Below are 27,354 nucleotides of genomic sequence, written 5' to 3' on the forward strand. Positions count from 1 at the left end.
AAATGGAATTTGAAGGAAAAAATTCTTTCATGTAATATTTTCCTTCACTGAATTACTAGGGTAAGAATAGGTTTTGTTGAATTTCTGTTTAAGTTAAATCAGACTCTCATGAACACAAAATGTATGTTTTGTGGAAATATAAATTACTTAGATATTTTGGGGAACTGGATGTCTAGAGCTGAGTTGCAATACTAGGATGTTTGGATCCTTGGGGAATAAGTTGTTCTAGACAACTGACTTTTATAGATAATTTAGTGTCTATCTTTGTAGGTTAGAAACTTAAAATTTTTTACTGCTTTGAATAAAAACTAAAGCTACGTTTATTTTTGTTTTTTTCTTAAACAGAATATACTAAACATTACTTAGACTTTTCTTGATAAAGAATGATTATTATAGGGGCGCCTGGGTGGCTCAGTCGGTTAAGTGTCTGACTTCGGCTCAGGTCATGATCTCGCGGTTTGTGAGTTCAAGCCCCGCATCGGGCTCTGTGCTGACAGCTCGGAGCCTGGAGCCTGCTTCAGATTCTGTGTCTCCCTCTCTCTCCGCCCCTCCCATGCTCATGCTCTGTCTCTCTCTGTCTCAAAAATAAATAAACGTTAAAAAAAACTTTTTTAAAGAATGATTATTATGGATAACAGCTTTTTTATGGATATACAGTAATGTTCTCAGAATGTATTGAAGTGTATGCTCTATCTGCGATTGCAGTAAATTTTCATTTCTGTGTTATTTAAAATTTTTTTTTTCAACGTTTATTTATTTTTGGGACAGAGAGAGACAGAGCATGAACGGGCGAGGGGCAGAGAGAGAGGGAGACACAGAATCGGAAACAGGCTCCAGGCTCTCGGCCATCAGCCCAGAGCCCGACGCGGGGCTCGAACTCACGGACTGCGAGATCATGACCTGGCTGAAGTCGGACGCTTAACCGACTGCGCCACCCAGGCGCCCCTTATTTCTGTGTTATTTTAAATAGTTTTGTCTAGATGTTTCCTTCTTGTTATAATTTCTTTTGTCACTGTGTACTTTAAAAAAAAAAGTCCTTTAAAATGTTTTAACTGTGGAGTGCCTTGTGGTTCAGTTGGTTAAGTGTCCAACTCTTGATTTCGGCTCAGGTCGTGATCTCACAATTTGTGAGTTTGAGCTCCACATTAGGCTCTGTCTGTGCTGACATCGCGGAGCCTGCTTGGAATTCTCTCTCTCTCTCTCTCTCTCTCTCTCTCTCTGCCCCTCCCCTATTCTCACTCTCTCTCTCTCAAATAAACATTTATTAAAAAACAAAATGTTCATAGTGTTTCAATTAGATATGTGTTAGGAAATTAGCTAGCAATGCTCATAATGCTGTGTAAGAGAAGACTAAATGGGCTTGAAGTGAGGCCAAAAGTGCCTTCTCCAACCTTAACTGTTGTATTAACAAAAGTTTTTCTTGTTATGTGAATTTAAAAACATATTCAAAAGTAGAGAGAATATCATAATGGATCACCACACCATTCCACTTCTATGTATACATCATCCAGTTTCAACATTTACCATTCTCTGGGCCACCTTGTTCCCTTCATACCTCCCCTACCATCCCACAGCTGGATTAAAAGCCAATCCCCAAATCAGTATGAATCCCAACATCATGTTTAGCTTAAAATAGATACAAATGGTTACATATAGAAATATTTAGATATATCTGTATATATACTGGTTAGTATACATATTTATTTCCTTGCTCTGTCATCTCAGAGGGCCTAGAATCAATGATACCCCAGTAGTAACAAACACACCTAGAACCCAGATCTTGGTTTCTAATGCCATTCTCCAATAAAATGTACCATGGCTCCTTAGAAAAATTGCTGTTTGTACAACTGGAGCCCAAAATATACAAGATGAGCCTGGAGTGTCTTGTAGTGCCAGAATGTAAAAAGTGCCAAACACACACACACACACACACACACACACACACACACACTGATAGAGATATGTGAAACGGACATAGGAGCCAGCTGAAAGAGCTCCCAGTAGCTCAAACTGGAACAATTTGAGCAAGAAAATAAATAAGTATTGTATCAGAACTCAAAGTACAGAGTAAATATTTTTGAGTCCACATTCAAGGGTATTGGATAGAAATAAATAATTGAACGAGTGAATAAATGAATGAATGAATAAATAAAGGAGAAGAGATGAATCTCCCACGCAGAAGATTGGTTTTATTCTCATGGTGTCACTTAACACTTTCCTCCATCCCTACTACTTCACAGTAAATAATAATTCAGTAATTAAAACTTGATTAGATCAATTTTGCAGAAATATTTCACAGGTGATGTTTTATATATACTATTGAATTATATCACAGGTGATCTTTCTTTTTCCATGATGTACAGATTGGTGTCATCATCCTGATCCATCTTTTGCAAAGCCTTTTGCCAAACAGTCTTAGCAGCCATTGATGACTATTGCCTAGATCTATTAACTCATTTCATCCACATTTAATGGCTGGGATTTTTCTTTTTTCTTTTTTAATGTTTTTATTTATTTTTGAGACAGAGAGAGACAGCATGAGCGGGGGAGAGGCAGAGAGAGAGGGAGACACAGAATCTGAAGCAGGCTCCAGGCTCTGAGCTGTCAGCACAGAGCCCGACACGGGGCTCGAGCTCACGGACTGTGAGATCATGACCTGAGCAGAAGTCGGACGCTTAACCGACTGAGCCACCCAGGCGCCCCTTGCTGGCATTTTTCTAAAACAACTTTCCCACATCAACTATTTTGTTGTTCTGAGAAACAGTTCATAAGAAAGGCAGGATAGGGGCACCTGGGTGGCTCAGCCAGTTAAGCGTCTGACTTGGTTTCAGCGTAGGTCATGATCTCACTGTTCATGAGATAGAGACCTGCATTGGGGCTGACAGTGGGGAGCCTGCTTGAGATTCTGTTTCTTCCTCTCTTTCTGCCCCTCCCCTGTTCACTCTGTCTCTCTCTCAAAATAAATAAACTTAATTTAGAAAAGGCAGAATAAATGCTTGATTTTTCCCTCTTTATTTACCAGTTTTCAGATAATGATTTGTTGCTTTTTAGAAACTTCCAAATGTGGCCTGTTAGTTGTCTGCTGTCTGTGCTGTGATTTCAACTATATAGTAATTATTAAGGGAAAAGAAAAAGCTAAAAACACTGACTTATTAGGCTTATAAGACACTGGTGGACTTTTTATCATTGAAAGTGTAGATTTGTAATATGGTTAAGCAAGTCACTTCCAGAAGAGGGAAGTAGCAGGAAGAGAATTCCGTTTCCAGCAAGGGTGATTGTCACTGGCAGATTTAAAGCACAAGCAAGAGAGAAGAAAGAAAGAGAAAACGAGGTGATATATACAGCAGAAGTGAATAAAAGAGGGAAAAACAGAAAGGGGGAGGAGATGAACACTGGAGAGAATGTCCTTAGCAAATATTCTGTGCTCCAGTAATGCTGGATTGCTGACCTAGACAATCTCTGGTTTGCCATCTCTTTCTTGAATTCCTTATGTAATCTGAGAGCTAACTATAAATTAGCAGAATAAGATTGAACCCTCTTTCTTGACTTGTTCCCTTTACTTATCTAGTATATAAGATGATCTTTTGGACATATAATTTCAAAACACGTGTTGGTCTGTTGTAATCTTATGCACCAACCAGGAAATAGACCTGTCCAAATAAACTGAGATAAACATGTATTTGCTTTTTCACTGAGGCATCCAATTCATGAGAAGTTTACACATGATTCTATCTTGATAAGAAGAGCTTAGAAAAGATACACAATGTGATTTACATTTGCCAAACTACACCATGACTCAGAAGCTAATTTGGAGGGTTGAAAAACCCAGAAGAAACTATCTTGCTGCTCATTATGGTATGCTCATCTGTGGTAATTTTTTAAAAAGGATATGTTCATATATTATCAAGTGTGGCTGTTATACCTTTGCCAATGAGTTTTAGTATAAACTGTCTTGCTATTAAACTATTGGTATGTTACTAGGAATAATTAATACTGTATAGTAATATGCAGATTTTTATAATTGTACTGTGATTCTCTTTTTATGTGCTTTTACATTTAAGAAGATAAAACTTTAAAAATTTTTGACTGATTTTTTTAAGTCATGAGCATTTTTACTTTTTATCTGGTATTTTGAATGAAGCTAAAAAATTCTGAATGATTTATGTTAAGAAGTAAAAAAAAAAAGAGTAGATTTAGAATCTCCCCTTGACTTGGGCCTTTATTTTTATTTTTTTTTAACATTCATTTATTTTTTGAGAGACAGGGAGAACCGAGTATGAGTTGCGGAGGGGCAGAGAGAGAGAGGGAGACACAGAATCTGAAGTAGGCTCCAGGCTCTGAGAGCCCAATGGGGTGGGGGAGGGGTTGAACTCACAAACTGTGAGATCATGACCTTAGCTGAAATTGGACGCTTAACTCCTAGACCCACTGAGCCACCCTGGCGCTCCAAGAGGACCCTCTTTAAAAAGGACCTGTTCTTTGCTCTTTGCCTATCCTGGAGGGCAGGCCCTGCTGCCAGGGTGTGTATTTCCAGGCCTGACAGGTGTCAGGGAGTATGTGCAGAGCTTGGATGTATGCACTGTCCACTGGCGGACATGGGAGCCACTCATAGTGTAGAATGGAGACAGGGGAGGGAAGAGTAGGAGGCAAACCTGGGCTTCAGGTCATTTTGAAGGGGTATTTTTAAAAGCAAGAAATTAGAATATACTTTGACAGTTCATTAGCTTCACTTATAACTTTAAAACATTTTAATACATTAAATACATTTAAATTTATGACCCTCCATTTATATTCTTGTTCCCCTTTTGCCACCAATGTTGGGGCAAACTTGGGTAGGTTTTTAAAACAAAACAAAAAAGATTGAACTCATCCGTTCTTATGTCCTTAATTCTGTTAACCTATTAAATGCTCGAACAGGTATCATTGAATTCATCCATGAATTATAGGTAAATGGCTCTACCTAAAGATATAGTCCATAGTTTTTAGGTTTTTGGAATAAGTATATAAAATCATCCCAAATGTTTTAAATTGCCAGCTTTTCAAGGAGAATATTGGGGGAGAAGGAAGAAAGTGGAAAAAGCAATTGACTCTCAGCTATTGATATTTACTCAGATGTGTTTAAGGCATAGAGAAAATGTTTTTAGTCTGAAAATTGTTCCCCGATCTAAAGGAGCTTATAAACTGGATGGGAAGCAAGAGAAACGTACGTGGAAAAATGAAAATAAAACAGAGCAGCAAATATGAAATCGGTGTTACCAGTAATAAATGCTTTCAGAGGATTTCAGGAAGCTTGGGTAGTCAGGGAGGCCTCCAGGCTGGGCCTTGCCTTGTGACTCAGAAGCGTATCGGTGCAGGTAGATGAGGTGATATCCTGGGTGGGAAAAGCCACGCAGGCAGAAGTACAGAGATGGGTAAGCACCATGTAGATTTGGGAAACTGGGACATACTAATTTGGTTAGAGTGGATGGCTTGTGTTGGTACACAAAGGCAGAGGGATTTGAAAGGTATATGGTGCTGTCTGTTTAGGGCTCTGAAAGTTTGGGCTTTAGCCTGAAGACAATAGATAGTTGCTGAAGGTTTTTGACATACAGATAGTAAGATGAAATCTGTGATTTCAATAAACAAATTACTGTGTTCAGATGGACTGGCAGAGGGAGACAAGAGGCAGGCAGACCATAGAGGTCCTGGGCTCATGGACCCAAGAAGAGGACAAGGGTCTGGCATTTTGCAAAAAGACGTGTTTTCTATCACAGAACTTAAAACATTTCCTTATGGTTTTCAGATATATCACCAACAATTTCCACTGGGAATAAGTGATTGCTGATGAAATATAATGGAATAAACAAAATGAGTACCCATGTACATAGGATACTCACCACACTCATGTTTTATGTCCTTCTAGTGTTTTCACATGTTTACCTGTCTGCTTCTCTAAATGAAGAAAGGGCAAACACCACCTAACTTGTGTTCAAAGTAGATCAAGGATATTTGCAAAATTCAACCAGTGGAATATAATTATGCTAACCTTGTTTGTACAGAGCATAGGAAAGTGTCTTTAGCCCCAAGTAATGAGAACATGTTACTTTTTATATATAAAACTGTCACATGGGGTGGGGCAAGCAGCCTGGTAAAGTGGAGAAAGACATTGGACCTTGGAAAGTCTGTGAGCTTGTTCTCATCATATTCCTTCCATGGAATGGCTCTAGCCCTGGGGCAATTCATTTATCCATCTTGGACAGCCTCACTTAAGGAGATTAAATTCTAAAACTCCAAGGCCCTTTCCAACTCTAATGTTCTATAATTATGTAAGTTACATCTAACACCAAAAGATTTTGTAAAATGAATTTTTTTTTATGTTTACTTATGTATTTTTTAGGCAGAGAGAATGTGAGTGGGGAAGGGGCAGAAAGAGAAGGAGGCAGAGAATCCCAAGCAGACATCGCACTGTCAGCACAGAGCCTGATGTGGGGCTTGAACTCATGAACTGTGAGATTCTGACCTGAGCCGAAACCAAGAGTTGGTCCCTTAATCAACTGAGCCACTCAGGTGCCCCTCATAAAATGAATTTCTAATGCGCTTTGAATTGGACTCTCTGGTGGAGTTTCCTGGTGGCTCTGACACCAACCAATGACTCAGCTATGGATTTATCTATGATTAATTTTTGGGAAAGTTGAGGCAGGCGGAGATTTTTTTTTAAGTGCTGATTGTGTACCAAGGTTATCAGGTTTTTTATTATGTAAAATTATATCCCCCATTCCCCACTGAATCACTATTAAAAATGGGTTATCTTGTAGATGTAATTAAATGGATAATATTCCTTCTGTGAACTTTTCAGGGACTGCTCATGAGGGACATGAAGTGAGGGCAGTTCCCTATGTAGAACCACAAGCACCTTTGCAAAAGCTGACAGTGTGGTGAATTGATTAAAAGAGTACATTCTGGAATCAGTTCAACTTGGGTTCAAATCCAAGCTCTGCTGCTTGTACCTGTATGATCTTGGGCAAGTTACTACTTGTTTTGTGGTTCAATTTACCCATCTGCCTCGTTGGGTTATGGGGATGAAGGGAGTTTGTTACATGTGAAGTACTTAAACACCACTCACCACAAGAAAATTTGGTGAAGTAGCAGTAGTGTTTTATATTTGGTAAAGTATTATTATAATTATTATTGTTAGACAAGACAATATTTTATTTTTTATTTTTATTTTTTTAGCTGAAAACTTCTACTCTTTTTTTTTTTTTTTTTTTTTTTACCATGGTAAGTGCCCTCTTTAAACTCCATCACTATTTTACCCATCCTCCCACCCACTTCTCTGGTAATCATCAGTTTGTTTTCTGTAGTTAAGAGCCTATTTCTTGGTTTCTCTCTCTCTCTTTTTTCCTTTTGCTTGTTTCTTTTGTTTTTTAAATTCCATATATGAGTGAGATCATATGGTATTTGTCTTTCTCTGACTGACTTATTTTGCTTAGCATTATACTCTCTAGCTCTATCTATGTTGTTGCAAATGGCAATATTTTATTCTTTTTTATGGCTAAATAATATTCCATTGTATATATGTTGATATATATGTATACACATACACACACACACACACACACACACCACATCTTCTTTATCCATTCATCTATTGGTGGACACTTGGGCTGCTTCCATAATTTGGCTAATGTAAATAATGCTGATAGAAACATCAGGGTGAATGTATCCCTTTGAATTAGTGTTTTCATATTCTTTGGGTAAATAGTAGTGCGATTACTGGGTTGAAGGATAGTTCTATTTTTAACTTTTTGAGGAACTTCCATACTGTTTTCCACAGTGGCTGCATCAGTTTGTGTTCCCACCAACAGTGCAGGAGGGTTCCTTTATCTCCACATCCTCTCCATCACTTATTGTTTGTTATGTTTTTGATTTTAGCCATTCTTTTAAAAAATTTTTTGATGTTTACTTATTTTTGAGAGAGAGAGAGACAGAGCGCAAGCAGGGGAGGGGCAGAGAGAAAGGGAGACACAGAATTCGAAGCAGGTTCCAGGTTCTGGGCTGTCAGCACAGAGCCCAACGTGGGGCTCGAACTCACAAACTGTGAGATCACGACCTGAGCTGAAGTCAGGTGCTTAACCAACTGAGCCACACAGGCGCCCCTAATTTTAGCCATTCTGACAGGTGTGAGGTGATATCTCATTGTAGTTTTGACTTGCATTTCCCTGATGATGAGTGATGTTGAACATCTTTTCATGTGTCTGTTGGCGACCTGTATGTCTTCTTTGGAGAAATGTCTGTTCATGTCTTCTGCCCATTTTTAAAGAATTTTTTTTTTCCAACGTTTATTTATTTTTGGGACAGAGAGAGACAGAGCATGAACGGGGGAGGGGCAGAGAGAGAGGGAGACACAGAATCGGAAACAGGCTCCAGGCTCTGAGCCATCAGCCCAGAGCCTGACGCGGGACTCGAACTCACGGACCGCGAGATCGTGACCTGGCTGAAGTCGGACGCTTAACCGACTGCGCCACCCAGGCGCCCCTTCTGCCCATTTTTAAATTGGATTATTTGGGGGGGGGGCAGTTATTGAGTTGTATCAGTTCTTTATATATTTTGGATACTAACCCTTTATCACATATGTCATTTGCAAATATTTTCTCCCATTCCATAAGTTGCCTTTTCGTTTTGTTGATGGTTTCCTTTGCTGTGCAGAAGCTTTTTATTTTAATAAAGTCCCAATAGTTTATTTTTGCTTTTGTTTCTTTTGACTCAGGAGACATATCTAGTAAGAAGTTGCTACAGCTGATGGATGTCAAACAGGTTACTGCCTATTTTCTCCTCTAGGATTTTGAAGGCTTCCTGTCTCACATTTAGGTCTTTCATCCATTTTGAATTTAGTTTTGCGTATGGTGTAAGAAAGTAGTCCAGTTCTTACATAAGTCTAATACTTAATTATGAGAGCCATAAAAGCAGAGCTACCAAATCGGAGTGAACTCAATGCCTGAGTAGTATTGAGTAGTACTACTGAGAAGTAGCCAAATTTATTTTTACCAAATGCCTGAGGAGTGAGGGTCAAATTATAACCAGGCCAAGGCATTGGCCATCCTGGGAATCACATATAAGATACATGTCCAACAGAAGAGCCCCAGAGAAATCCACAAAGTCTCCTGGAGAGAAAGAAGCAGCTGTAAATATATGCTTACTCCAGAGAACACCTTCAGCCTAAGTGCCCCTTTTTGCCCCTGAATCCCCACTCCTTCCGGGCCTAACCCACAAAAAATGAATAGTGTGAACTGGAGTTGAAGAGAAAAAAGGCAAAATTGGGGAAAAGGAGGAATGGAACAGAAATGACTGTGTCTCTCCCCCACTGCAGGGTGCCCACCTAAAACCCACCCAAGTGCTGGGCAAGGGGGAAAATATTCACTGAAGTGCAATTTAGAGTCTTGGTTATTACTTTGGGCTACACATTTTCATCACCAAAATAAAGCCTTTTTACTTTCTAAGAGTGAATGATAAATTCAAGGGGTGGAAAAAAAAACCCATAGAATGTGTTTAAAAGGAGAGTGATGACAAAGAATAAGATTGTTTTCTGCTTCCATATACTGAGCTCCACCAAAGTGTCACTAGGGTAAGAAACCTTCATCAAAATATAGAAAGTTGCACTGAGTTGGGGGTCCAGCTGGAGAGGGTTATCTGGACACGAGAAACACACAAATGATAAAAGAGGTGCTTCCTCAATTATAAGAGTAGAAAGTAGGAGATCCACCCAGAACAAAGTGAAATCTGTGCAACATGTTATAGCAACTGCTATGCTGCCTTCTTGCTTTCTGAAAACGGAAAGAAGAAAAGAATGTGCAATCACAGAATAGGTATGAAATACTGTGAAGGATATGCATGTTGGATTGGTGGAAATGATTTTCAATTCAACTCTATGCTCTTGATGTTAAAGCCTTTGAGAATTGTGTTCATTCATTCATTCAAACAGTTACTGAGCATCAAGTATTACCTGGCAAGGTTTCTCTTGCCACGTGTTTATGTCTAATTAGAGGTGCATACCAATTAGGAAAAGTCTCCCTTAACGCTAAACTGGCAAAGGCATGGTCTCCTCAGCCACAAAGGGTTCAAAAATAAAGCTGTGGTCAGTGTTCAGAGTAGAAGGTATGCGAAGGTTACGTGGGTCCTGTAAAAATGGTAGGTTTGGGATAGAAAATACATTGGATGTAAGCATACTTCACATTGATTTGTGCTCTGCCAAAAGTTGAATGGCCCTTAGCAGACCTGAGAGAGGCACTACCCAGACCTTCGGGCACTGTGTCACATGGCAATTACTTTTCACACCAGATTTTACAATTCAGCGTGTGCATCAGTCTCTAGATTGTAGCTGTCATCAGCCTCAGCCCAAACCACAGTTTAACTGGCTTTATTTGGTTACAAACATGATTGGAATTAAGGCTTGGAAGGAGAGATAAGATAGATCTAATCTTCTAACATAAAAGAAAACATACACACACTCATTATTTTCTTTTTCATTTTTGTGCACCCTCATTATTGAGGAGCTCTTTCATGGTGTGCAGATCTAGCCTAGAAGGGCAGCATATAAAGGTTTGTCTGAAATCTTCTAAACCTGCGGGAGGAGGAGGAGAGGAACCTATCGACACCCCTCAGCAGCTTGCCTCACACAGTGGACAGCCGCATCCCAGTGTAGGGACACAGGCCTAGCACTTGGGCCACTGGCAGGCTCCTTGCCAGGGAGAATTGCTGTGCCCTCCTTTGCATAGGGACAGGAACTCTGTGGAGTTTCTCTTGCCCTAAGGGGAAGGAACCAGTGCCTTGGCACACCCTTTCCAAACGGTCCAGTGCCTGATCTGAATCAACTAAAGGGAGAATGAAAAGACCTTTTCACGGCTTGAATCCTTCAGATAGAAAAAAAACCCTTCACACCCACTTCTGATGAGCCCCATGAAAAATGGTTCCTTCTTAGCTGAGGAACAGAGAGAAACTTCCAGAAAACTTTGGCAGAAAACCATTCACCAATGGGGAAAGAGTCAAAGGAAAGAATGGGGCCACAAAAGACTCATTGTCCACATTTATCCCTCTTCTTTTCTTTTCTGGTTATTTGGTTGCAGCTCGGATCAACAGGAATGACTAAGAGTGAGATCTTTTGTAAGAGCATGAGAGCTTTGGATACAAGTAGTTCTGCCAGTAGCCTGGCAGCAAGCAACACGGTACACAGGGGCACCTTGTGGTACTGGGACCTTGGCATAGAGGGTGCTGTGGTGCAGTTAAGTGGAGAAGAATCCACGTTTTCACCTTCTGTTTTCTTTAGCATGTAAAAGTGGACCGTCAGTCTCAATATGAAGTGCAGTTCCAGCCCCATTTATATCACTTAATAGATTTGCAAAACTGGCTGATTATTATAGCCTTGCTGAGCCTCAGTTTTCCCATTTATTAAACGGGACAATAATATTCACCTTTTAGGATGGTTGTGGGCATTAAGTATGATCAGGCTCCTCAGAAATTAAGAGAGGCCCAGATCGCTTCCATTTTAAAAACTCCTGATACCTTAAAGCAACAACAACAACAAAAATGAACAAATATCAAAAATAGGTATTAAAAATAATATGTTCTAAATGTTTACTTTTAACAAAATAATATTCTTAGCATATCACAAATATAATTATGTAATTCGCAAGATAAGGACCTATACTAAAAAATGTCAGTTTGTATTTCGCAAGATGTAATTTTTGTATTTTTTTTTAAGATGCAGTTTTATAAAAGACAGAAATTCCCATCATTGTCTCAATGTACCTGAGTCTTTAGCATCGCATAGAAATGCAGTACAGGTTGTATCTGAAGCCCCTCAGGAATGTGAGGCCTGGGCTGCATGCTCTCCTCTGGTTGGAGGCCTCAGGCTTTGCTATAGGAGGTTCATAGGAGGCATGCATGGATGGACCTTGATTCCCGTCCTCCCCTCTTTCCATTTCCCTTTCTACAGCAGCCACTAGAACAAGGGTGAAAAGGACTCACATGGGACTTTAATTGATTTGGTTTTGGCATTGTTCCAGAGCCCCATAACATTTCTTCTTGCAACTTCAGATTTTTATTATTTTCATTACTTTCCTTGGGATGGTGCAATAAGGAGACTAGAAATGGTCTCACTTCGTGATTGTTCATCATCATTTTTAAAAAATTGAGAAATAATCACATACTATAAAATTCATTCTTTTAGGGGCGCCTGGGTGGCGCAGTCGGTTAAGCGTCCGACTTCAGCCAGGTCACGATCTCGCGGTCCGTGAGTTCGAGCCCCGCGTCAGGCTCTGGGCTGATGGCTCGGAGCCTGGAGCCTGTTTCCGATTCTGTGTCTCCCTCTCTCTCTGCCCCTGCCCCATTCATGCTGTCTCTCTCTGTCCCAAAAATAAATAAACGTTGAAAAAAAAAAATTAAAAAAATAAATAAATAAAATTCATTCTTTTAAAGTATACCATGGTTCCGTGCTTTTTAGTATATTTCCAAGCTATACGTTAGTATTTTCCAGAACATTTTCATCACTGCAAAAAGAAACTCCATAGTCTCTCCCCATACCCTCTTTCCCCCAGTCCCTAGTAACCATTAATCTGCTTTCTGTCTCTCTGTGGATTTGCCCATTCTGGACATAAGATATAAATGGAATCATATACTGTATGTCTTGCTTCTTTCACTTTGCACAATGTTCTCAAGGTTCTACCATGTTGTGGCATGTATGAATGCTTCATTCCTTTCTATTGCCAAATAATGTTCCCTTATATGGATATGCCATATTTTATTTATCCATTTATCAGTTGATATACATTTGGGTTGTTTCCACTTTGGGGCTATTATGAATAGTGTTGCTATAAACATTGGTGTGCAAATTTTTCTGTGGATATGTGTTTTTAGTTCTCTTAGGTATATAACTAAGAGTGAAATTGTTGGGTCATATGTTCAACATTTTGAGAAACTCCCAAACTGCTTTCCAGAGTGGCTGCAATTTTACAATCCCACCAATAATGTACTAGGGTTCTAATGAATCCATATCTGTACCAATACTTATTGTCATCATTTTGGTTATAGCCATTGTAGTGGAGGGAAGTGACATCTCATTTTGGTTTTGATATGTGTTTTCATAATGACAGACGATGTTCAGCATCTTTTCACATGCTCATTTGCCATTTGTATATCCTCTTTGGATATACAAATGTCTATTCAATTGCTTTGCCCATTTTTAAATTGGGTTATTTGTATTTTATTGTTAAATTGTAAAAGTTCTGGGTACTAGATCCCTGTCAGGTATATGATTTTACAAATATTTTCTCTTATTCTGTGGGAGGTACCTTTTCACTTTCTTGATAGTGTTTTTAGAAGCGCAAAATTTTTTGATGAAGTCCAATTTATCTTTTTTAAGTTTATTTATTTATTTTGAGAGAGAGCACGACAGAGCATGCATGTACAAGTGGGGGAGGGGCAGAGAGAGACGGGGGGAGAGAGAGAGAATCCCAAACAGGCTCTGAGCTATCAGTGAAGAAGCTGACTTGGGCTTTGAACTCAAAAACCATGAGATCATAACCTGAGCCGAAATCGAGTCAGATGTTTAACCGACTGAGCCACCCAGGTACACCCAATTTATCTTTTTTTTAATTTTTTGGTTGCTTGGAGTGAGGTAAGGGTCATCACCCACCCCCCCTTTTTTTTTTTAACTTTTTATTTTTTGCTAGAAATACAGTCTGTGGCATGATGCCAAAGAAAACATAATTGCAGAACTGATGGCCAGGACTTAAATGAAGTACAAAACTCGTAAGGGCTGAGGTTCTGATTATGTTCAGTATGGCAGGCAAAGGTGGTGCAGGCCATAGGAAGGCCTGGCTAACCCTATGACCAAGGTAGGATTGCTCACCTCAGCCTAGAGTTATCAGGACAGTTGGGTATCAAAAGAAATATATATGGCTGTCGCAATGAGAGTGAGAGCTCAGCTTAGAAGAACTCTGTCACTCTGACAAATTAAAAAAAATTTTTTTAGTTTATTTATTTACTTTGAGAGAGAGAGAAAGAGAGCAGGGGAGGGGCAGAGAGAGAGGGAGAGAAAGAGAATCCCAAACAGGCTTGACAGTGCAGAGCCAGACGTGGGGTTTGAAATAACGAACTGTGAGATCATGACCTGAGCCAAAATCAAGAGTCAGGCACTTAACCAACTGATCCACCCAGGAACCCCTGACAAACTAAATTTATGAAGAGAATAATTAGCAAACCTTACCAGCTGGTAATTCTATTCACCAGCCAGTAGAATTAAATCATGAATTGCCTGCCTACAATATACCATGCTGGTATCCATTGTCATGAGGCTTCCAAACCTCCCTTGTCTAATCTCGTCTGTATCTCTTTAGGAAACTGCAAGAGGCAAAAACACAGCTTACTCTTGCCCCTATTGACTCCTTTGCCTTCCCCACTGGAAACCCTCCATTTGTCCCTCCAGGTCACTCTCCACCTTGCTCTGTGTCTGGCTTTGGCCTTCCGGCTTCCTGTTGTGTTCAATCAAAGGGAGTACTAGACCACTTTCTTATACACGCACAAAAATAAATTCAAAATGGATGTAAAGATCTAAATATGAGACAGGAAACCATAAAAATCCTAGAGGAGAACCTCTTTGACATTAGCCATAGCAACTTCTTACTAGATATTTCTCCTGAGGCAAGGGAAGCAAAAGCAAAAACAAACTATTGGGACTTCATCAAGATAAAAAGTACCTATTTGAAGTACCTATTATGTATGTGAGGTGCCTATTATGAGCCAGCTCTTTAGGCACTAGGGGTTTTGGGTAAATGAGATCATAAAATCCCTGCTCTTGAGGGGTTTACACTCTGACAGGGAGACAGACAAATTGATATACATTATATCAATAGCTAGTGATAGGTGCTGGGGGGAAGTAAAACAGGCAAAGGGAATAGAATGATGGCAAGGGGTGCTATTTTAGGTAGAATGTGCGGTCACAGAAAGCCTCTATGAAAAGACTTGAATTAATGAAGAATGCCTGAGTGGCTACCTGGGAGAAGGGCATTCTAGAAGAACAGCATGCACAAAGATTCTTTGTGCCAGATTGAGGAGTGGTAAAGAGACCATGGGGCTGGAGGGAAGCAAATGAAGCAGAGACTAGGCAGAGGCAGGCAGGGGCCAGATCATGCAGGAGCTTGGGGGCCATTGTAAGAGCATTTTCAATGTAATGGAAACCACTGGAGGATTTTAAGGGCGGGGGGGGGAGGGTGTGGTGGCAGGGAGGGGTGACATGATATGACATTTAAAAGGATCACCATTTGGTGTGACAGGGAGAAAGGGTCCCTAGGTAGTGCTGTCAGATGACAAAAATAATACAATTTAATAACAAGTTTTATGTCCTTTATTCAAGAGAAAACAATCCATGCACTGGGGGAGTACAGTGTCTCACAAACACTGGAGCATTCTTCCCAAGAGATTTTGGGTAAGACTGAGTACTATAGAGCAAGTTATATAGAGAGGCAGCACAGAAACAAGGATAGGAAGGTGGGGGAATTCCCTATAAGGCTAGCAGGTCCTATTTTCCAGGGTAAGGTTAGCTAACTGAATATGAGTTGGAGGGCTGTGATTGGTGCCTGCTAGCTTTCCTTAACAGGTGTTTCCTGTAAATGCAGGTAGACTTAGGTTTAGATTTGTGATGTGGATTGCCTCCATTTTGTGGGTCCCCATATATAAATTACCTTTGTTGGCAACTGGTCTCACCTTGTCCTGTGTGGACTCAACCACATCCCCTAATATGTTCCAGGAGGATGAGAAACTAATCTATATAATGAATGTGACATGACATCTATGGCATGGGAGTGTATCAAGAGAGAAGGTGGCTAGATACCCCCAAGAGATAGCAAAAATTACATTGGGAATGGAAGTGGAGATTTAAAAAAAGGGAAGTTGATAAGAGAAAGATAAGCAAGAAGGTTGTGAGAGAATACGAGAGGGAACCAGAGAAACAGAGTGGTTCATGGTAGAGTGTTGTGGAAGCTGGTATAGAGAAAGGTGGTTAAGAACAGGTGATTTGGAGATTAGCAGCCTTGGATTTGAAACTGGGCACTGTTGATTAGTTCCATGCCCTTGGATAGGTTATCCACCTTCTCTGAACTTGTTTCCTCAATGGAAAATGGAAACAATAACCTCTTCAGATTCAGTGAAATTATGTATATAATATGCTTAACAAATTGTATGGGGCATAGTTAACCTTATGGTCAAAGCTCTTAAAAATATAACACAAATATCTGCTATCTGGTGTCCCTTAAGACTTCTAGCCAGAGGAGGGCTCCTGTTCTTGAACATTCAGATAAAAAGATGGAGGCAAATCCTATACATCCTTCCTGCCCATATCCATCATTCTGGCTCTGATCCTTCTCTGAATGACCACTCTCTCTTTCACCTCTCCTCCCATGGTTCCTTCTGCCACAAATCAGCCTATTCATGGAACCCAGATCCCTTCTTTTTGATTTTCCCAGAGCATCATAATCTCATGCAGTTACATACGGCAAACTTTTACTGAGGGCTTGGCACAGTATGGCAAACAATTAAAAATCACATATTGGTCTCTGCTGTTGATAAAATTTCCTCAGCCATTCCACAAACTGGGAATGTTTCATTGGCCTTTTTTCTTGAAGTATCAACCTCTCACTATTTCTAGAGGCCAGTCTTAGGTCCTCAAAATCCACCCCCCTCCCTTTTTTTCCATGAAGATCTGTACTTCCTGCTCTGAGCCTATTTTTTGATATATAAATATTTTAAAATTTCTCTTAAACCAAGAGTTATCTTATTTTAGATATCTATCCATAAAATGCACAGGTTTTGAAATTATTATCTTTTTTGCATAATCAAATCAAAGGAAACTCTTAGATGGAGGAGAGCAGAACAGATGTATGGATTGTGCCACCCCCCCCCCAACCCCCACTCCTTGAAGAAATGGAGACAGTTTTTTCTTACAAAGAGTGGAAATTTCCTTTCTATTAGTAAACAAAGCACCTGGAATGTCATAGGGGAAAATAGCCCTAGTGTTTACTGAATAGAATAAGCAGGAAGAAGGAGATAACAGTATCAACAAGCAGAAGTGGCAGGAGAAAGCAAAGGGTCTCCCCTTATCCTCCTCTATATTGAGAAAGTAGCCCACTTTTCAACCCAGAAGGAGAGCCCAATACTTGCTGTCTTTGTTAACACACAAATTTGCTCTTCCTCTTGATCCCTTTGTCAGGGAGGAAGAAATTTTCCTTTGTCCAAGGTTCTTCTAGCTGGACAAAGAATGAAATATATGAGACAGATTAACAGGAAAAAGTCAAATTTAATTTTGTATGTACGAGGTATCCACACAGACATGAAAGTGCAAACATAGTCAGGCAAAAGGAGGTAAGTCTGTCCTTTCAAACTAAGAGAAGAGGGTAGGGGTCTGGGACTTCAAAGAGAAGGAATGCAATTCACGGGAAGATGAAAAAGAATAAATATTTGATAAATAAATGTTGCTGGGCCACACAGAAACAGTGGGACATAGAGATGGATTTTAACAAATGGACTTTGTCCCCCTTCCCCCACCCCCACTCTGTTCATATTATAATGTAGTTTTCTTTTTTTTTTAATTTTTTTTTAACGTTTATTTATTTTTGAGACAGAGAGAGACAGAGCATAAACAGGGGAGGGTCAGAGAGAGAGGGAGACACAGAATTTGAAACAGGCTCCAGGCTCTGAGCGGTCAGCACAGAGCCCGATGCGGGGCTCGAACTCACAGACCGTGAGATCATGACCTGAGCCGAAGTCGGATGCTTAACCGACTGAGCCACCCAGGTGCCCCTATAATGTAGTTTTCTATGTGATTGCTCTCTTCCTGGATCAGGTCCTCTGTCTAAGGAGTTCAAGAGATGTCAAAGTTTCTTCCTGAATCTTTTGGGCCTTGATTGTTTTCAGCTCAAAATAATCTACCTGCCATTGTAGTCTGTCTTGGGAGGCCCTGCTCTTGGCCTCCACACCTTCATTGGCTGCCTATTGACCACCAAATAAGGTCCCAGGCAGCCCCTATGGGAACCCTATGTCTCAGCCAGAGTGTTCTATTGGCACTTCTCCAAATAGACATTAACACTTTTCCATCTCTGCTTTGCTCATGTTCTTCCTTTTGCCTGGGATGTTGTTCCACCACATTTCTACCTAACAAAACTATTCAAACCCTAGCTTGTGCTACCACTTTCATGAAGCCTTCCCTGATTGCTCTCTCCCTCCCCGTGGCTAACTCTTCATTGCTACAACTAATACAAATACATGCTGCTTTATTTTGTCCTCAAATAAGTGCCTCAGTTATGGTCCCCAGTGGATTAAAGTTCCTCAAATTCATGAATTAATCCTCACACTTTTTTCAAATCCATGGCACAATGTACCCCAGTGCTCAGTGCATGAAAAGTGGCCAATAAATATTTGTTGAATATTTAATTAGTTTTCTATTGGGTGGGTCAGTAGTCTAGACAAGGCTTAGCTGCGTTCTCTGCTCAGAGCCTGACAACCTACAATCAAGTTGTCAGCTGGGGCTGCAGTTTCATCCGCGGTTCAGGGTCTCCTTCCAAGGTTCTGTGGTTGTTGGAAGAATCCATTTCCTTGCAAATGTGGAACTCATAAGCAGCTTGCTTTCTTAAGGCCATCAGGAGAGAGTCCTTGATGTTTCAAGTTTCGGACCTCTATATGCTCTTTTAATGTTTATTTACTTTTAAGAGAGCAAGAGAGACAGCGCACGAGTGCGGGAAGGGCAGAGAGAGGGAGACACAGAATCCAAGGCAGACTCCAGACTCTGAGCATCAGCAAGGAGCCCAACATGGGACTTGAACTCTTGAACTGCGAGATCATGACCTGAGCTGAAGTCAGACGCTTAACTGACTGAGCCACCCAGGTGCCCCTCTCTATGCTCTTTTAAAGGGCTCACCTGATTGGGCCAACTAAATCAACTCTTAGGGAATTTAATTCCATCTGCAAAATCTCTTCATCTTTACTCCATAATATAGGTGACATCCTATGTGATGGAGTGACATCCATCATAGTCACAGGTCCCACCCACTACACTCAACGGGAAGGGATTACAGACTGAGTGTCCACCAGGGGTGGGAATTTGGGAAATTATGTTAGAATTCTTCCTATCACAAATATTTTTGGGGCAATGGTCTTAATAGAGTATTTTTTATTTGATTGTGTCACAAGACACCAAATTGCTTCAAAATAGAAGAAAAAAACTTCAGTTACTATTTTAGATGGAAAGGTCTTTAAATAATGTCTGTGATAGAAGACAATTCCCCCATTGGTTTTTTGTTTGTTTGTTTGTGTTTATTTGGGGTTTTTTTTGTACATTGTAAATAAAAACAATCATTTTAGTTTGGTTGTAGTTTATATTGTTCAGAGTTGGTTTCAGTTCGTGTTCAATCTGGAAACAAGAACGCAAAATTATTCTATATAAGTGACAGCTGAGTTTGTTAATTAATAACTGGGCAAACAGATGAAATGTGTGCCTAAAAATTATATAGATCAAGGAACATGTAAAGAACTACAGAAAGAACATGTAAAGAATAGACTAATTCCTCCAGCAAGGCACAAAAGTCAAGCACAGGTGAGTCCTTAATCTAATGAGCTCTATAGCGTGATTTTCCACTCAGAACCCTACTGAGTTTTCAAGTTCAAATATATCCACAAATTTGGGTTTCTTCAGCCAGGAGAATTCCTCATTTATCCTGGCATGAGCTTTGGTGGGGGTGGGCATCAACCATAACATGACCATCTTTAAATCAGATTTGTGCCTGGTCTGAGGTTTGCTAGAATCAACTTGACATGAGACAGATTAACAGGAGAAAATCAAACTTAATAATGAATGTAAGGAGGAATCCACAGACATGAAATTCCAAAGACAGTGAGACAATGACATGCTTATTTGAGCTAAGGAGAAGGGTAGGGTCTGAGGATACAAAGGGGAGAAAGAAGGCGAAAGGAGATGTTTGGAAAACAAGGTTGCCCTATTATGCAGATAAGTTTCTTAGATAAAGGGGAATCTCTCTTAATAGTCTCTTCCTGGTACAGGCTCTCCTTTCCAATATAAATTTAGGCAATTGACAACCAAGAAAAGACCTCTTCCTGCGTCTTCTGGGTTTTGATTACTTTTACCTCAAATTAATGTTCATACCAAAGTGACCCATCTTGGGGCAGCCTGCCCTTGGCCCCTACAGATGATTTTTTTGGGAAAAATTTTGAAGTTTAAATACTGAATTTTTGAACATTTGTTGGACCCTGTGAACACATGCTGTATATTTATTCATATGCATGTTGTCTATGACTAGTAGCTGAAATATGTTTATACAAATTTTTTCCAACATGATATGGAAGGGCAGGGCCAATGAATGTGGGAGGGAAGTCAGGCATTGGCAATTTTGCTTACTTTTGCACCAGGCCCTGCATCTGTGCTCTGCAGAGACCCAGTCATAGTGTCAGGGGCAGAAATCTTTCACCCTATTCCTGCTTTTGTGCTCCAGAGTACAGATTCACACAGGCAGGGAAAGAATGAGCATGTGGAGAAAGTCCCCAAAGCTGGAATGACCCCTGGGGAATTTGGCTGAGGCAAGAAGAGGGAGAGGTGTGCCAAATTCTCATGCCTTTCCCCACACCCTTTGAAAAGTCCTGTTGCTAGGGCTGAGCACTGGGTCAGTTTTCAATTTGTATTTTTAAAAAAATGTGTACTAATGAAATAGTACAATACCTTGAACAAGGCCAGAAAGTAAATAAAAGTGGCAGCTCTTCCTCTCATCTCTGTAGGATGTTAATCTCTGTATGATGTTAATTTAAAGACATCTCCTCTCGCAAGAGGATTTCATTGGTTTGTTTAAAAACAAAACTACAGGCTTGCTATTTTTATTTCATTCATTATGATAATCACAAAGCATAACTTTTTTCAAACAAAATGATGAAATACCCACAAGTCATGTCAGAGTAGTTATTACTTACGCTTACTAATGAACTTCTCACTACAAAGGTAGCTCTATGAGCCACTGTGCAGAGGCTGCAGGCACAGCACTGACTCCTGATCAAAAACTATAAAATGCTGATGGCGACTGAAGACAGATAAATGTGTCTTTTGTCTGTTTTACAGAGGGTAATAGCACTTATTGCCCTAGAATGGAGCCGGTGATGCCAGTTATAATCTGTCCCTTATATTTTTCATACCAATTGTGATCTAATATGTGATGGATTTCGGGTTCAGATAGAGTATAAACATTTAGCTTTGAGAATGAAAATGGGTTCTTGGTCTACTCTACCTGGTTTGTGGACATTTCCACTTGGAAATATTAATTGACCCCTAGCCCTGGCCCTCCAATGGAAGTCTCCAGTGTTCTAGGCCTCGAGACTGCATCATGGAGTTCTTTGGACTCATCTCTCACTTTCTACTTTTCCTTCAGTCCTTTCTTTTCTTCCCTCTGTTTCTATAATTGGTGGTCACTTCAGCCCCATAGCACATAGCACTGCTAACTCCAGGTCTCCATCAAGTTGGGCCCACCAAAGGCTGCCATGCTTATCTTCCTCCAGCACAGCTTTGGATCATGTCAACTCCTTGCTCAGAAACATGCAAAGATCTCCTATTTCCCACAACATCACACCTACACTTCCTGACGGGCCTTTCAAGGCCTTTCAAGGCCCTCCTCAAACTAAATTAATCTGACTTACTCAACTTTCAACTTACTTATTCCACTGACCATCAGTCATGCTCAGTCACTTCAGTGAGCCCCCTGTGCCCATTATCACCTCACTGCTTTTCTTCAGGTTATTCCCCTTGCCTAGAATGCCATTCCTCGACCCTTACCTCATTAAACTATGTCCTTCCTGCATTTTCTGGTACACCTCACTGATCTCTTCCTCTTTGAACTCTTAAAGCATTACAAATGTCTCTTCTATGCATTATAGCATTTAATTATATGCCTGCCTTCCCATTGGTGGTTGTTTTATAGACAGGTCCACAAGCTTCTAGAAGTCAAAATAAGCCTTATATTCCCTAACCTTCACATAGTTGAGTATATGGTAGGTACTATATTGAAGATATTATTTCATAGTTTCTGTGTACAGATTGAACCAGTAGAATAATTCTTATTTTCACAATATGGTGTCAAGTAAATGTATAGCTATAGTACCAGATAAATTATTTTAATATGAATGATTGCTACAGAGTTGATTAATATTGGATCTAAGGTTTTTATCTGCTATCAGCCATAATATTTCTTTAGAAAGACAGAAAGGAAGAAAGAAAAAGCCCAGAGCTAGGATGCATGAATTTTAAGTATTGTTCAAATACCACCCCTTCAATAAAACACTACTTTTTTATACATGGGCCATTCATAATGATAGTTATCATCATATGCCCGCTGCATCCTATACATACCTCTAAGCAATATTGCCTTGCATTGTCTTCAAACATCTGTCTTCCTTCTTTCCCTTTTCCCCAAACGGAGTTCCTTGATGACAGAGACTGTCTTTTAATTCCTGAACCTGCAGAAACTGACAAAGAGCTGGTAATGAATACATGCTTGTTGAATGAATAAATGAATTATAAGAGCCCTGATGTAACCATGAGTGTGAGTTATGGTTGGCAAGTGATTAAGTTTTTTCGTAAATAAGCTTTTATATATATATATATATATATATATATATATATATATATATATATAATTTGATTTTATTAAATGTTTATTTATTTTGAAAGACAGAGAACACACATGCATGAGTGGGGGAGAGGCAGAGAGAGGGAGAGAGAGAATCCCAAGCAGGCTCTGTGCTGTCAGTGCAAAGACCAATGGGGGGGCTCAAACTCACAAACCATGAAATCATGACCTGAGCTGAAATCAAGAGTTGCACGCTCAACTGACTGAGCCACCCAGGTGCCCTTGAACCTTTTTATATATTTAAAAACATTTTGATGTTTATTTATTTTTGAGAGAGAGAAAAACAGAGTGCAAGCAGGAGAGAGGCAGAGAGAGAGGGAGACACAGAATCTGAAGTAGGCTCCAGGCTCTGAGCTGTCAACACTGAGCCTGATACCGGGCTTGAACCCATGAACCACAACATCATGACCTGAGCCAAAGTCAGACACTTAGCCAAAGTCGGTGACTGAGTCACCCAGGTGCCCCGAACCTTTTTATATTTTTAAGTGGTAATTTAAGATATATATTTTTTTAATTCTTAGGAGAACTTAACTCTCAATCATTCAAAATTTATCTTTTTTACATAGAAAATTATGCAGGAAGTTACAGCTGAGTTTACACTAAGAGCTTGCCAAGTCTAGAGAAATTTGTAATATTTTAAAAATAGGTGTAGCAGGCTCGCTTCGGCAGCACATATACTATATAATTAAGAATAGGTGTAGCTATCTACTTCTTTCAACTTTTCTTAAAAGTAGCATTCTCACTTCAAAACAAAAAAACAAATCATCTGATTTCAAAAATGGGCAAAGGACTTAAATAGACATTTCTCCGTAGAAAATGTTTAAATGACCAACAAACATATGACAAGATGCTTGATAGCACTTGTCATTAGAGAAATGCAAATCAAAACCACAGAGAGATACCACCTCAGACATGTTAGGATGACCACTATAACACACACACACACACACACACACACACACACACACACACACACAAAATAACAAGCTTTATTGAGGATGTGGATTTGTGCGCTGTTGGTGGGAATGTAAAATGGTGCAGCTGCTGTGGAAAATGAAAATTCCTTAAAAAATTAAAAATGTTAAATTAAAAAATTAAATTTTAAATTAAAAAAGCTAAATTAAAAATATGGTCCAGAAATCCCACTTCTGGGTGTATATATATCCAAGAGAATTGAAGACAGGATCTTGAAGACAGATTTGCACACTCAGGTTCATTGCAGCATTATGCACAATAGTTAAGAGGAGGAAGCATTGCACATGTTCATTAATAGAAGAATGGATAAAAAATGCAGTATATACATATAATGGAGTATTATTCACCTTTAAAAAGAAGGAAATCTTGTCATGCTCCAACATGGGCAAACCTTGAGGATGTTATGAGCTAAGTGCGATAAGCCAGTCATAAAACGACAAATACTGTAAGTTTCCACTTACGGAGGTATCTAAAGTAGTCTAACTCTTAGGGACAGAAAGGAGAATACTGGTTTCACAGGGCTACAGGGAGAGGGGAACTAGAGAGCTGTTGTTCAACAGGCATGGAGTTTTAATTTTTACAAGATGAAAAAGTTCTAGAGCTCTGTGGCACATCAATGTGAATACACTTAACACTACTGAACCGTACGCTTAAAAATAGTTAAGATGGTAATTGTTATGTGCTTTTTTTTTTTTTTAAAGTAGGCTAGCATGGGGGTGCCTGGGTGGCTCAGTCAGTTAAGCATCTGACTTTGGCCCAGGTCATGATCTTATGGCTGGTGAGTTTGAGCCCCACGTCAGGCTCTGTGCTGACAGCTCAGAGCCTGAAACCTGCTTCGGATTCTGTGTCTCCCTCTCTCTCTGCCCCTTCCCTGTTCATGCTCTGTCTCTGTCTCTCTCAAAAATAAATAAACATTAAAAAATAAATAAACAAAATAGGCTAGTATGGAGCCCAATGTGGGGCTTGAACTCACTACCCTGAGATCAAGACCTGAGTTGAGATCAAGAGGTGAATGCTTAACCGACTGAACCACCCAAGCACCCCTACATTATGTGCTTTTAACCATAATTTAAAATATTAAAAAGGATAGCACCTCACACATGTACACACCATCATCAATATATGCTTGCACATTGACATAAGCCAGTAGATGCTTAATAAATGTTTCCAGTACTGATGGTCATGATGAAAAAAATAGGAGAGCATTTTTTGTCCTGATTTATAGCACCTTAATAATAAAGACTTCAGAGGTCTAGTAACAGTGGTCCATTGAAGAATGGAACTGGTTACCAAATACTGAAAACTTCTGATAAGACTTACACAAACTAGAAACTATTGGAGCAAATGTTATGGTAATTTATAATTATTGAATTATATGTATTGGTGGGTTTTAATAAAATGAACATGCTTTTTGCCTTTTCTATTATGTTGCATGCTTACGTTTTTTGTAATGCTACATGGTATGTGGCTTATGGGATGTAATTTATATCTTCTTAAAAAAGCATAAATAAATAAAACCTGGAATTAACTGAAGACATAACAAAAACTCAGCATTAGAGAAAACTGACCTTCTTCACCAGAGAAAGAAAACTAAGGGATCCTTCGTGCTCTATCCGCTTCCTATCTCCTAAAGTCAGGTTTTCCATAGAACTTCCGGCATGCAGGGTAACTTTCCCTAAACTACCTACTACTTCCTCTGTTGTCTTTTCAGCAGTTTTGGTTCAGTGTCACACCCAAAAAAAGGCGCACCTCTTTAACCCTTTCAACTCTTAAATCAAACACACCCTTATTAGCTGTGCTTTTCACGTAAACAGTCAGCATCTGTCATTCAGTTCTGGCCCTGGGAGAGAGCAGCAGTGCCCGAAGGTGAGCTGGTGAGAGTTATCCAGGGTAGACTAGGAGGAGGAGGAGGACTAGACAAAGCTATCCCGACAAGTAAGAAGATTGATATTGGCAATGCCCGCACAACAACATTTTACCTCCCGTACTCTCTTGGTGTCTCTATAGAAAGCAAAAAAGGAGCAACATCATGGTAAGAAACTAACTGAAATTTTGTTATCTTTTCATTGACTAAGTCTTTGTTTTTAATTTGTATAGTAGTATTATTCATGACATAATTAACTTCACAATGGGTATATTGTCTAGAGCTGGCAAATTCTCTGGGCTCAAAAATCATAAAGCATTGTGAGTAGAAAGGATATAGTGGGAGACTGAGTATCTTAGAGGCTTTGTTAGAAGTAGAAATGAAAACGCCTAGTATGTGATCTGCTGGCTCTGCCTTTTCCTAGGTTCTTGAAAATATCACAGGTCATCAGTGACAAAGCTACTCTCATTTCATCCTTTCTAGCCCCTGAATTCAACACATCTCCCCACCACCCTGCACCCCTTTCCCAGATTTCAAAGGGAAACTGATGTCCAGCCCCTTGGAAGAAACTGTTTGGGAAACATTAGGCTGAGAGTAAGGACTCATTTTTATTTTTCTTCATGGCAGGAGATGGAAGAAGTCAATTATACATTCTTTTAAAATGTAGGTTATCTTTCAAATGTGTTCTCCAGTGGGCGTTGGCCGCTGCTCTTACTGGCCTGTCCCCATAACAAGTTATTATGTATTGCACATACTTTCCCCAAACGAGATTTTATTAGGACACAGAAATTTATGGGACAGACTCAGCTTCTTACAACCCTAATCACTCGAGCAATACTATGGCTTAAAATAAATTATGAGAAAAAAGCAATCTTGTAAACTTTTAAGAAAAAGAAGTTTATATAATGTCTATTAGACTTTGCTTCACTAGTTTGATCGTGGAGGCATAAATATAAAACCCCAAGTAAGTGTTGGGCATTATTGCCATTTTATTTGTTAATATTTCACACTTTCCTTCATCTTTTGATATGTTAGACACAATAGCTTAATAACTACACTGACAAGTGTCTTTACATTAAAATATGAGCTCCTAATCCTCCTCTCTAAATCTTTAGAATAAATACCCATGTTTCATAAGAAATGCTTTTCAAAAATTTGCCAAATTAAAAAATTAAACATCTTGGCTTAAGAGCAGTATGACTATGAACCTTCTTAAAATGTACTAAGCAAATGAATTTAAACATAGCCAATGTACCTTGGTAAGTAAGCTTGGGTGGGATGGTGGAGAGCTTGGGGAAGAGGTATATTGGCCAGGCTGACGATCCTGAAGGTTGTTTCTCCCTTGGGTTTCTCTGATATGAGATAAAGGTACATGGGAGACACTGCAGGTACTAATGGTGTCGTGGCTAATGAGACAACTTAAATTCAGATGTTGATTCAAATGTTGAAATGGGCAGGAACCTGCTGCCTGTGTCTCCAGGCGTAATCAGGACTAGGGCAGTGCTCAACCTAGGTGCACAGACTTGTCCTCCTCAAGCCTGTACAGGAGTAGTGTTTGCAAAACGCAATCCAAATGTGCAAGCCGAGGCAGAGAGAAGGTATCTGAGGCTCATACTGCCTGCCAGGAAGAGTGGTGAGAGGTGATGAAACGCTTTACTTTTCAAACCGAAAGGAGCAACAACCTTCTCACAGACTTCCCATTCCCAGCATGCACAGAGTCCCAATCCTCCAAAACCAAGTCTAGTAGAGGGAGTGGAGAATAAAAGCAGATTCTGTGGGAGTAGAAATCAGGGGGATCTCTCTGAGGGTAGA

At 39.8% G+C, this 27,354-nt stretch overlaps 1 protein-coding gene across 3 annotated transcripts in view; it reads left to right on the forward strand.

Moving 5' to 3' along the window:
- The window catches only part of CRYBG1 (crystallin beta-gamma domain containing 1), a 186,400-nt gene that overhangs the window by 91,425 nt on the left and 67,621 nt on the right, over window positions 1-27,354 (forward strand). Inside the window, exon 1 of one of the 3 annotated variants that reach the window (XM_086707516.1) lies at window positions 25,492-25,710. The exons of the other annotated variants lie outside the window; for them this stretch is intronic. Coding sequence (XP_086563642.1) covers window positions 25,708-25,710 — 3 coding nt within the window. The 5' untranslated portion in view covers window positions 25,492-25,707. Of the gene's footprint in view, window positions 1-25,491; window positions 25,711-27,354 lie in introns of those variants that run through there. 3 annotated transcript variants of the gene reach the window in all.

The sequence above is a fragment of the Puma concolor genome, chromosome B2 (genome assembly GCF_028749965.1).
Source record: "Puma concolor isolate L17-30 chromosome B2, mPumCon1.1.hap2, whole genome shotgun sequence".
In the NCBI taxonomy this organism is placed as follows: Eukaryota; Metazoa; Chordata; class Mammalia; order Carnivora; family Felidae; genus Puma; species Puma concolor.